General features: G+C 40.9%; 1 protein-coding gene across 2 annotated transcripts in view; it reads right to left on the minus strand.

Annotated features, from left to right (window-relative positions):
* Positions 1-12,866, minus strand: part of JAZF1 (JAZF zinc finger 1) — a 205,625-nt gene that overhangs the window by 7,523 nt on the left and 185,236 nt on the right. For both annotated transcript variants that reach the window (XM_068935242.1, XM_068935243.1), the window contains one exon: positions 3,094-3,263. In XM_068935242.1, coding sequence (XP_068791343.1) covers positions 3,094-3,263 — 170 coding nt within the window. The remainder of the gene's footprint in view (positions 1-3,093; positions 3,264-12,866) is intronic.

The raw sequence follows: 12,866 nt of genomic DNA on the forward strand, positions 1-12,866 counted from the left end.
TGGTGGGGGTAAACTCTGAAGAAGCAAAGCAGAAATGTATCTCTAATGCCCTGGTTCCCTTGAAAAAGTTGGATGATTTTCTAAAAATCAAATTTAAGGCTTCAAGCACAAATCACATAAATAAAAAAAATCCTTGAATAGCAAACTGTAAAATACCTTATCATTTTTTCCCCAGCTCAGAAATGATAATGGAGGGGAGGGGGAGGAAGGTCCAGAAATTACTTCAGAGGGTTGTGTTTCAAGCCTCTAGAAAGTCAGCGTGCTCCGGACTCACTCAGTTGATTTTGAACATCCCAAACAAATTTACAAGCCATTAAAAAAAGAAAACAAGTCTTTTTTCCAGAAACTTTGGCACTTCAAGAAAAAACTGCCTCACACTATACAGAGGGCTTCGTACCAACGCATTTTTATAAGCCAGCCATTTTCTATCTTAACAAAATAAAGTAGGTTTCTGAAAGAACAATGACTCACTTCTACGGCAATGCCTGTGGGAAACTGCCAACCGATAAGGGCCGGGCACGAGGCCAGTAGGGTCTTCTGCCACTCAGCTGGGCTCGTGCATAAACATGGTCTTACCCCAGTCCCACTGTGCGCCCCTGCCCACGGCCGGGGAGTACTTGCTGTACTCACTCCTGTCTTATTTACCTTTCCGTGATTGCTTTGCAGTGCAGAGGCCATCTTTTATCCCTGTACATTGTTTGCAAAAGGGAGCCCCTAATCTCTCTTGGGTCCTTTAAGCACCACTGTAATACAAATAACCCATCTAAAAATAACGTCTCTGCTTCTCAAACGCACGTCACCTACGGCAAGACAAAAGAAAACTGTATATCCTCCTTTCCTCCTCACTCCCTACCAGACTGCATCCTTTCTCAGCCGTAAAGCGAGCTCGGCAATTACTGTATGTGCACGGCCGTGTTCCTGTTTGTAGCTCTATAATTGTTTTACAGCCCTGACTGTGATTATCCAGTACCCACCAGAAAATCCCAGTGCTTTGATCACAGGACTCCCTACCCAGACTCAGCAAATAATTCATCTGAGGAGGGAGTTAAGCAGGAGGAAGATGCAGAGGAAACAAGAAACACAGCTGACACAAAACTAAACGGAAGGAAACAAAGATAAAAACAGAAAAAAAAATCAGACCGAAAAGAAAAAAAGGGAGGAAACATAACTGACTGAAAAGAAAGATGAGGTGAGGTAGAGCTAAAGGAAATGTCTTTTCCTATCTGGACTAAACAGAGGTGAGTCTCTTAGGAAAATACGGTACTTTTTATTTGCTGCTGCTCTCTGTCTGTCAGCCTCTCTATGGGTCATTAATTTATTCCCTGTCCGACTGTTCTAACATTAATGGTGTACAAGATATCCCTTAGACAGTCCTCATGCATTTGAGATGAAGGCAGTGAGATAGCAGAAGCAGGCAGGAACAGCTTGCTTATTTGGGCAATAAAAAGACAGAGGGGCTGGCAGTCAAACAGAGAACAGACAGGATATAGCAAATTACAGGGTTCTCCTTCTAGCCTTTGCCATTAAATGAATGTTTTCTGCAATGCAGAGATGCCCTGTGGGCATAGTGACTTCTAACAATCACCATGGCTTGTTTGCTTCCTGAGCTAGGTATTTAGCTTTGATACTACTCCCTTCATCTGACACAGCTTCTACCGCACACGAGAAAAGTATTAATCTTGAATAATGTGGTTGTATCTGCAAAGCGATACTTGAAAATATTCCCAAGGCATCTTTTCCTCTGTCCTGTCTCCTGAGACTATGTTTATTTTTTCTTGTGACTGAAGAGTAGAATAATCACTATCATAGTGCAGACTAATCTCTGCAAAAAGGACTTGTATGTCATTCTAAGAAATGAACACACTGCTTTCTTGCTCATGTTTTAAATGAGTCTTGCCAGCATTAACTGGTCTCCAAGCACTGTTTATGAATCCGAGTCCTGTGATGCACTACTAACGGAGAAGCAATGGTCCAGAACAGCTGCAGGATCACCAAAATACGTTTTCATATGCTACACACTTTCACGAACAGTTTATTTGTTATTGTCACAACTGTTTTATCTCAAATGTTATTGGCCTTCCTATATTTCTCTTTCTTATTTCTGCTCCCTTTTAAGTCTCTACTTTTCAGTTATTTAAAAGAGAAGTCATAAAAAAAGAACAAGTATACAACCAAAACCAACCATCACCGCTTTTTCTTTCTAGGGTATACGTCAGTGGCTGAATTTTCTAACACTTTATGCAAAAGTTCAGAAAATAATTTAGAGAAACTGTGGTCGATAGGCTATTTCAGTTCCCAAATGTCTGACCCTGGAATACTGTAGCGGTGTCCAATCTGTTCAATAAAATCTCATTTGTCCCTGCGCTAGTTCACAAGAAGCAATGTTCCTGTCCTTGCAACACCACAGAACGCTCCATGCAAGCCAGCTCAAGGTTCAAAGTTAGAGATGTTTTACTCCCATAAATGGATAAAAATCCCAAATGATGGAGGATAATTTAAAAAAAAAAAGTTTCCCAGAACGGCATGCCGAGGGATACCTGTCAAGCCCAGACAGAACTTCTCTGAGGTTCTGCCTTTGTGAGATGACCTCTGAATTTCAAAATATTAAACATCATTTTCCACACATCAGCTTTGCCAGAAAAAGTACCACAGGCATATTCTCACCACAGGAAGTGCCACATGGCTACTAGTTATGCAGAAGGGATTCATTCTGGCACTGATAGGTGCAAGCTTTTATTTTGTGTCTCTGAAATGGAAGCAGAGATTATTCTGCTGGTGTGACCTCCTGGATTCTGCAGTTAATTTCTCTAAATAATAGAAAGCTAGGTAAAATGTGTCAGGCAAAAGTATTAAAACAGTCACTATTTGCAACCTCTCTTGACAGACAGAGATGCTAAACGCTACATTCTTCATAAAACTTTTACTTTGGCTGTGCTTGAGAGAAAAACAGTGAATAAAATACATACTACACTAAAACACCACAAAAATATACGTGAAAAGTCTATTAAGTGAGAAAGGTATAAATCGATTTTAGAGGCTTTTTTGTCCTCACTGCATCAGCTGGAAATAAGGTGGGTCTGAACTGCTGCTTACCTTGTATCTTTTTTTACATCCAGGAACAGGACAGGCAAAAGGTTTCTCATCCCCTCCATTCATGCACATTGAACTAAGGATAGCTTCAGAGCTGATAGCACTTTCTGTAGTCCAGGACTCATCACTGTCTGATTCTTCATAGTCTACTTCCTCCTCATCATATTCACTACCTAGAAAACCAGGGCAGTGAGATAAAACAGGAATAAAATAAGAGGACGGCCAGGTAACACATTCTGCGTTTATTACACCGCTTACAATGACTTGCGATTTTCCTACTTTTGTCTTGCTTTGCGGGAAGACAGTTACTTTTAATTGTATAAAGCTGTCTTTGTTACAGTGATTTATTCCTACACAAAGATACCAGTGGTTCCTTTTCTAATAACCAAGACAGACATTTATATATTTTCATAAACAGCTTACTGCACGGCATAAAGTTCAAAGGATTGATTTAAAATGCAATTTCATTAGTTCTCCAACAACACGATCCTTCCTTCTTTGCAGTGCCCGAATAGAAAATGTTTCTTTTCCCCCTTGCAATTAAAGCTAATTTTAAGGCTTTTCTTTATGCAATACAATACTGAAGAGCGTAACTCTACAGATCATAAACAGTGTAAAATAATATGTTGACAAGTCCTAATGCATTTACTAGCCCTTTGGAATTAATAGGAATTATAGCACAACATTAATAAGAATTATATTGTAGCAATTATAGTTGTGAAATTCATTCCCTCAGGTGTGGGGATAAATTGCATTGTGCGGCTGCCCTGAACAGACCACATTATGTTCCAGATATGCTACAACAGCCATGTGAGCAGCTGGTGCTGAGTTTATTTATTATTTTTAATTGCAATAACTATTAATGAAATTCTCTGAAGAAGTTAAATGTGAAACAAGAGAAATTAGGAAAGTAGAATTCCAACTATAAAAATACAGTAAAAAAGCAGGGGAGGGACGAGCCCCAGCTGATTAAAAAAATATATACACAGAGGGAGAAAGAGGGAAAGCTTAGGGAAACTTCTGTGGTGTCAGCATGAGGTGGTGCTGCGTTTCCCCTCCCCTTTATTCCTCCCCTCGCCCTGCTCTGCTAAATGTTATCCTTTCTACTGAAAGATGATTTGGCTCCGAGTGTTGGAAGAGCTCCCGTTATTAAAGACAGTTATATGACACTTGCATGGCTCTATCTGCTTCCCTCGTACGCCCTTTAAGTGCGTGTCTCTAAGCAGCTCTACGCACTGAGAAGAAAACGCCGACAGATGTCTTACGGCACTTTAAAAAAGAAACATCGCAACTTCAGAAAGAAAACCCATGTTTCAGTATACAATGGAGTCTTTGTTTTTTTTTGGTTCTCGTGAAACTAAATACACACCTACAGTCTTAAATTTTTCTCTCCCGATTCTTGCCCCCTGCCCACCCTCTGTACTCCCACTCATAATCAGCACCTCTTGATCATTAAGTAAAAATGCATGTCAACGGGTAGCTTTAAGCACTTCGGGCTCCCGAGCTTTAATCAGATATTGTAAGTTAGCTTACAGATGTCAGGCTATACACATTTCTTTCCTGTGGTTTTCATCCTTATAGGGTGGTGCGCAGATGAGGAAAGATGGATTGTTTCCCACCATCAACAAACGTAGACACGAGCGCACGCACACACATTCTGCAAACCATCTGGAAAACTGCACTGCTCGCTGCGCGGGCTTATCCCACACAGAACGACTGAAAGCCAAAGAAAGCATTATTGACCTCTTAAAATATTTCTGAACTCTAGGAACAGTAAACCTAAAATGAAGTTAAGAGTTGTTATACTTTAATTAACTAATAAAAATATGGAGGCAAAACCACAACTCTTGCTTCTATGATTTCCTGCCCTTGATTGTATCTCGATGGAAAAAATTCCTCAAGCTGCCCCCTTCAAACTCTTTAGCCTTTTTTTTTTTTTTTTGAACAAATGCAACAGTAAAACCTACTGCAAATAAAACGTATGCATTTCTAGGATGAGAAAATACACAAGAACTCTCAACTTTGATACAAACAATTTCTGCCGTTATAATCACTCCCATAAAAGGAAGAAACCCGAATCTCCCTCACAAATAGAATTTGCCCCCCAGTGACGGCCCCTAAGGATACGACTACTTTTAGTGTTAACAGGGAGCGCACTTTGCTATGATAGCAATCAGTGCGCTCTACGGCATATTGCATACTAAGTTTTATAAGGGAAAAAGATACTTAGAGCAGTGGGGAGACTGAGTAATCAGCATAATTATGCATTTCCATAGGGTTTCCTTTACTTTAAAGGGGTCCTTTAATTTTTCCAGTAACTTTGTACAGTAAGGCCCCATTCTGCAAGAGCTTTCGCCTCTGCTTCACTTCCTTACCCCAGGCAGACTTACTGAAGGAGAGAGAAAGAGGAAACTAAATAAAGCATAAGCATCTGTGAGGTCAGAACTCCCCTATGCTTTTCTTGTCATTAGCTTACCTGAACACAAATGCAAGATTTTGCCTCGTACGATCAGAAGAGCTCTCTACCCTGTGTAAGCGAATGCTCCAGGTCTCAAGTTTTTAGACCCAGGCTTGCCAGCAGGGATATTACGGATATACTATACTATTTCGAATACAGTTGACCAAATAAATACAAACTTCTCCTCCTCCAAAACAGTAATACTGTTAAAGATGCAAAGTATTTTAAAGGCACGTTACTTTACAGGGACTTGGAGCTCCAGAGGCCATCGCTCCTCTCATCTAACAGTGGTCTTGCTGAGCTCAACTGCTTGTACGCTCTTAAAAAAAATCCCAAGATGTATTTAAGAGGGTCCTAGTACAAACAAAATGTAAAAACTCACTGTCTTTAAAAATTCATTAGCAATAAAAATGGATCCTTTAAATAATTATGTTGTTTCAGTTGCTATAGAAAAACAACACTGATTTGGTCAGGCTTTTAACTGATTCCACCTCAGAATTTAATTTCCTCCGTTGTCAGTGTCTAAGAGCAGCAACCCAAGCGGCGCCTCACCGGCCTTACTGGCCGCATGAAACAAATCAGAAAGAAAAAAAAAAGAAAGGCAGGGAGAGAGAGAGGGAGGAAAAACAAAAAGCACAACACACAGGTTGGCGCTGCCATAATAAACAGGCCCTGGATGAGGTATTTTAATTAAGTACCACAGGGCTGAAGACGGTGGCTTTGTGAAGCCGTTCCCACGCCGAGCCGGACTGCCTGGCCCTCGACTCCCACGTCAGGTGTACACACTGCAATCCGAGCCACCGGCTGCTGCTTGCTCCTTCCGGGCAGCCTGCCAGCGTGCCAGCAGCCTGCCGGCCGAAGGGACGCCCACAGCAGTATGCTTTGATCAACATATAGCTTTTCTTTTCTTTCCTTCCCTGCCCTCCCCCCCCCCCCAACTTTGGTTGGTGTTTCACAAAATAATAAGTGTAAACATTTACTTTCATAAGGAAAAAAATTAAGCGCCTTGAATCTAACCTGTGGCCTGTTCCAGGGTGTTACGACTGTTTGACTCGGGTAAGTATTTTAAAGAACGATTTAGAAGAGCTCCTAGAGACTTGGCTCCCTGCTCGCTGCTAGGACGTTGCCGTGCACATGGAAAACGCAACGCCCTGCTGGGGCACGCTGCCCTTCAGGGGGGCCCAGCAGCGCCGTGAGCGGAGCACACGCGCTAACGGCCTTTCCATTCCTCCTGACGCTTAGATGCGAAGGCAGATCAGCTGCTCCCCAACCAGTACCCAAAGGAAAAGAAATATCAGAACTAGCCTGCAGAAGTCTGAACAGCAAAAAATCCCCCAAATTCAGCAACGCTCATTTCCCTCAAATGAAGTGTCTAAATATCTGGACGGGAAAGGCTGATAGAAAAACACATACTTTCAGCAAGGTGTTGTATAAATAGGCAGTATTATTACAGTAACTAAATGCTGGTTCTGTAATAGCAAGAAAAGCGCCTTCTTCACCTCTCTCTCCATTGGCAACAACGTTTTTCTCTGAATCTCCTTGCTGGCTCATTGCTTTTTGCTATATCCGGTTTCATCATCTGGCTTTCATTCCCAGACCCTACATACTTCTACCTCAGCCTAACCTCGAATCAATGCTTTATCTTCCAGATGACTAAATGACATCTTCCTAATATTGCCCCCACCCCTTGCATGCAAGATTCCCCTAGCGCTGGCCCACAAAGCCGTTTCCCCTCTCCTCACTCCAGTCACTGTCCCTGCCAAAAGGCTCACTTCATCTATGCTGCCCCCAGTAGATTAAAAAACAAAATAAAACAAAGGCAAGGAAAGAATACTGGTTGTTTTCTTCCCCATCCTGGAATTTTCCATGCTGAGACCATGCCACTGCCCCTCAGAGGAAAGGTGGACTGCACCGGTGAAGATGGACTACAGGTGGACAACGCTAGGCACAGCTGGCAAAGCGTGTCACGGCTCCGCTACCTAAAATTACCAGTTAAAAGAATATATAAGTAAAGAATATATACAAGGTCACAAAAGTATGCTGGCAAGTCACTTCTCTTAATTTTCATGCTGCCTCTAAACAAAAACCATCACAACTTAGTAGGCTGTCTGCATCACAGCAGTTTATTTGCCAAAAGAAAATATATGCAAGGATTACGATCACTGCCTGTGTACTAAAAGGTCTTTGTGGCATGATAAAAAGCAAAGCTGCACCATAACGAGTTGCTCTACCTCTTTTTCCAGTCAGTTTTGCTGTTGAAGTCAGTGAGAATGTCACCGAGCCCCAAAGCAAAGATCTGACTTCTTTAACGCCTCTCCACTGCCTTTTCCTTTTCCAGGAGATTAAGTCAGCAATTGAAATAGCTCAAAAACGTTTCACAGGGACTTACTTAATCATCTGACATTCTAGGACAGACAACTTCCCAGTTACACTGCTGAAAATCTGGAGCTGTATCTGTTACATCTGAGTTTATTCGATATGCATGCCCCTGCAACCAAGACCAAATTCTTCCTTTTGGGTGCATGCATTCATTCCACCATAAAATTTACACAGTATTTTTTCCTCAACTTTGAATGAATCTTGGTTCTAGCAGGTGCACATCATTCGTAGCTATTTAACTTGTTAAGTCTAAAAGCTTCTGTGCTGTGCCTTGGAACATAAAAAGGACAAAGCTGATTATAAACACCACAAGCTGCGTGTACCATTACAATGAATATTTTGAACGAAATGATTAAGAACATTACAAGCTCTTCCTTTCCTCTCCCCAGAAAATAAAACCAAAAACCCCGAAACATCCTCACCAATTATTTTTGTGACCAGAAAGCACATATTCAAGCGTACAATGAGTAAGTAAGAGTGAATAGCTTCTGCAGTGGGAACCAACATTGTTAGTGTCACCGAAAGTTCATGGTAGTTCCAATGATCACTCATAAAAATTCAGCTTCACACTTTGTCCCGTGTGGGACTTGCAGTTTGTATTTCATAAAAGACTTTTATGAGAGCACTTCTTATGTTAAAAAATTCACTTTCTTATATACTGTGACAGCTTCCTTGATAAAAAAAAAAAAAAAGTTGGCCAATCATTAATATTATGGGAATTTTCACCTAACACTAAAGCTCATTTATTGACTTGTTATAGTTTTTTCTGACGTGTTTGTGCAAACGCACACATTCTCCCTCCACCCTCGCCAGCAGAGAGAACATTCCCACAGCTGATATTCATTGCTGACCTAGGGGCATATCAAGTCATTCAAAATGAAATATTCTTCCCCTATTTAAAGCACAGGAAATAAATGCTAGGAGCAATGAAATACAAAACACTGAAATAACATGTGCCATGGCTGCTATGCAAGTCTTTAGCCTAGAGGCTCCAGCAGGACTCTCTTTAGCATGAGCTGATATGGGTGGCATAATGTGTTGGGCTCTGGAAATGCTGGCAACACATTTCAGACACTGGATCATCCAAATGGACTAAACTAGGGTTTTTTCTTTGTTTGCTTGTTTGTTTTGGGTGGGGGGGGGAGGAGGGGACTCAGAAGACAAAAAGTGCTTTTCAGTCTTTGTGAGAGGTCTGTTCAGGTTAATTTTTTGTATTTTAAAAAATATTGTTATCATTTGTACCTACAACAATGATGTAAACGTAATATATAAACCAACCTCCTCCCCTCCAAAAAAACCCAGAGCAGTTGTATTTTAGACTGCAAGAGAAAGTTCTGTGTTTGGATTAAGCACCTCTACGCACGAAGCGAATACTAGGTTCATCACTACAAAGGCTGGACCCTTTCTGCAGCCAAACAGGCACTGCCAACTCTGTTAAGAGCACTCTCTTTTTCCAGTCAATATCTCTGGACCTCCTCATTCCTGAGGGAGGAGATACAAACCCATTCTCCAAGCCAACCGAATGTTTGGCAATTCTGCCGTCACTTGAGGGAGCTGCTTGGGATGGTTATGGTTTGTCAAAGGGGCACTCGCCAAGGCTGGCAGAGACCTCCGTCCCTCGGCACGATCACAAAAGGGCCATCAAAATAGCAATTATGACTTACTATTGACTTGGATTTGAATTAAGACAGGAGAATTTGAAGGACATGTTCTGCATGCAACTGCCAGAGCTCAGCGCTGCAAGGCCTGCTCGCTGGGCGGTCTGCTGCAGCGCTCTCCAGGCAGTCCACATCCTTCTCGCGCCAGGAGCCCACGCCAAGTCTTGCACTTTGGTGGATGCCACCACCAGCAGCCTACTCTTCCTCATGAAGAATCATAGCCAGATCATAACTAATCATAGTCAGAGCAGGGTTTGACCAGAAAAATAAGTTCTTTGAGAAACCACCCTGCCTTCCAGTCCTCTTCAAACACAGCTCAAGTATCAAGCACTAAATAATGAGATCCTTAAGAATTATCACTAACCTTCTGTTGTCTATGCCTGAACCAAGGCTTAGTGAGTGAATGAGCATCAAGAGCGTTCTGAGAATGTACCTCAAATAATGATAGGTATATGGATACAAACACAACAAGTAATACGGGTTATGATATTGTTTTTATGCACAAAGTACTTAAAAGCACCTGAGAAAGTAAGTTAGACAAGAAGTTTTTTCTATTGTTTGTTGGTATAAATCAAAGAGTAGCTTTCAGCCACTGGGGTCTGCAGTACGAAAGGAGGGAACATTTAACCAAGCAAGGATATATTTAGAGGCCTCTGGACTTCCTCAAACTCTCTCATGGTAGCCACAGAAACAGCTTTCTTCAGACAGTCACAGAGATAGTCTGAAAAGATGCCTTCACAGCTATTTTGAAGGGTAGTACCTCAAACAGGATCAACCCACAAGTACAGTTACTGATAACCTTACTGCTTTAAATACAAAGGCAAATAGGACTACTGCTACATTTCAAAGCACCTGTAGGCTTCATTTAAAGGCTCAGTGTGAGCCCATGTTGAACTTTAAGTAACTGAAGTGGCATGATATTACAGAGGTTGAATCCATTTTAGAAATCACATAGATGCTTTAGATCCTGTAGATAAAACACAGAATTAAAAACACTGTATTTTGGTACAGAATGATTTCAGCTGAGCAAACCCACATGGCAAATCATCCTAAAATCCCTGAGGTAAAGCTAAAATGGCTTTGGAATTAAACAGAGTGCTTTTTATGTGAAGCACTGTTAGTATGAGATTAGTATTAGTATTTTGCATTCTCATTCTCTGTCAGTAAAATTGGGAACTACTTACACACTATATCTGCTCGATATCCTGGGCTATAAGAGAATCAAAACTAATAAAACTAAGGTTAAAAAAAAATCCTTCAAGGTCAATACAGGAATAGGCAGTGCAGCTGGATTCCATGCTGTCTTAGCAGCAATTACACGCCATTTCCTATCTTGATACAACCATAACTTGATAAATCGATAACAAAAGAACACTGTTTAAAACTAAATTGCAGAGAATCCCAGTCCAGAGGCTATAAATCCATTAGCAGGAGTTTACACACCTATACAAACTGTTATTTTGTACCTGTTCAAATGTATTGAATATATGCAAACAAAATATACCTGTAACAAGCTAAATAAAAAAATTTTCTTCAGTTTCAATTAATTGTGAAACAGCAACTAATCACAAAAACATGCACGTAAAAAGCAGATTCTGGAAAAAACAGTCAACTGATACCATGCCATGTGTTCTGTAGAACAGGACTTTCTGAAAACGCTGCAGAGGTGCTAAAACAAATTGTTATAATGTCACTCCACAATGTGCTGTTGAGGTTTTATGGTCACACTGTGCCAATAGTCTCGGGAAGTTATTTTGCATTCTTATATAAACTTTTTTTCCCAATCCTGTTTTTCACAAAAAAGGGCTTTCAATAATGTACAATCTTCTGTTTATACACAGTACAGGAAAAACATGATAAACCCAAGAACACAATCTCTACTTTAAACATATTTTAAAACAAGATTTCTACAACTTCATATAAACAAGAATAAGCTATTAAACACTCACCAAAAAAGAGCATTTGCTTCCTGTAATTAAATGGCAGTGTTTTACACAGCAATTTTTTTAAAATCATGAAAATAAAAAAGTAAATAAATAAATTCAGCAGACCCCTCCCACCTCGAGGCTTAACTTGCAAATTAATTTAACTGTAATAAAACCTGTGCCAGCTGGAATCCTTTCTTTCTCTGGCTGTGGCATGAGCAACCAGAGCAGGTATATGTTTGAAGAAAAACAAAGTAGGGCATTTTCTACCTTTAGTCATGGGATGTTAACTGAACTCTGGCAAATGTTTAAAGATATTCTCAAAACGTTCAAGAAGGAATTAAAACCAGTTGGGGCTGAAGAAAGGAAACAATCCATCCTTCCTCTCCATCCCCCTCCCCCCCCCCAACATCTGTTCCAGACTTATACTCCAAAAACCATGATGAAGAACATTCATAATTAATGTTATTTTGGCTTTTTAGTTGCTGGGCCTACATTCTGAGGTTAGAAATGCAAAAATACAAGTTAAGAGCACAATTACTGTACTTAAGGACTCTCCTGATGCATATAACAAAACGGCAGTCTTTCTTGTCTTTTTTTTCCATTTTCTTTTTTCATAAAAAAGGGAAAAAAAAGTAGGAACAGTATGAGGAAACGGTTTCATGCTTAAGATAAAGGATTACAATAAAAAGTACCTACATAAATGAACTACAGTTTATGAAGCTATGAAAATACATTTGAGACGTGTTTTATAACATCAGGTTAAACATGCTTTACAGCTGTGCAAAAGCCATTCAGCCACTTACAGTACAAGCCATAAAACTTCTAATGCATGTAGCACTTACCTACCCTTACTCTTATTTGCTTTGCACTTACTAGTGCACAAAACCAAAAAGGATGCAACAAGCTACGGCCAGACTCCAAAGCGGCAAACTGCCATGGCTGTGCAGATAGTGTTCAGTATATGAAAAGTGCCGTTGACTCCAGGAGGGCGAAGCGAGGCAGGGATTTTCAAGACGTTACTGGGCTGGACCTGAAGCTTTCCTATATAAGTGGGTTGAATCCTGCCAAAGGCGACTTGCGGCAGATTGCCTGTGGAGGAGCTGCAGAGGCTCAGGGCAGCTCAGCCTGGGTGCCCACCGTTTGAGTGGTTTCCAGCTGAAGGAATTTCACGCTGGCCGGCCTCCGCAAGATTATAAACCCCTGGCCAAAAAAGAAGAGGCAATGGCAGATTCTCCACTTCAACGTAGTGGAAGCCGGCGGGGATCTATTTTGCGCGGAAATACACTTAACGCCTCCTCTGCACCTGCTTTTACGTACTCTATCTAGATTTAATGAACTCCATCATAATTTGGA

The sequence above is a fragment of the Struthio camelus genome, chromosome 2 (assembly GCF_040807025.1).
Source record: "Struthio camelus isolate bStrCam1 chromosome 2, bStrCam1.hap1, whole genome shotgun sequence".
Taxonomy (NCBI): Eukaryota; Metazoa; Chordata; class Aves; order Struthioniformes; family Struthionidae; genus Struthio; species Struthio camelus.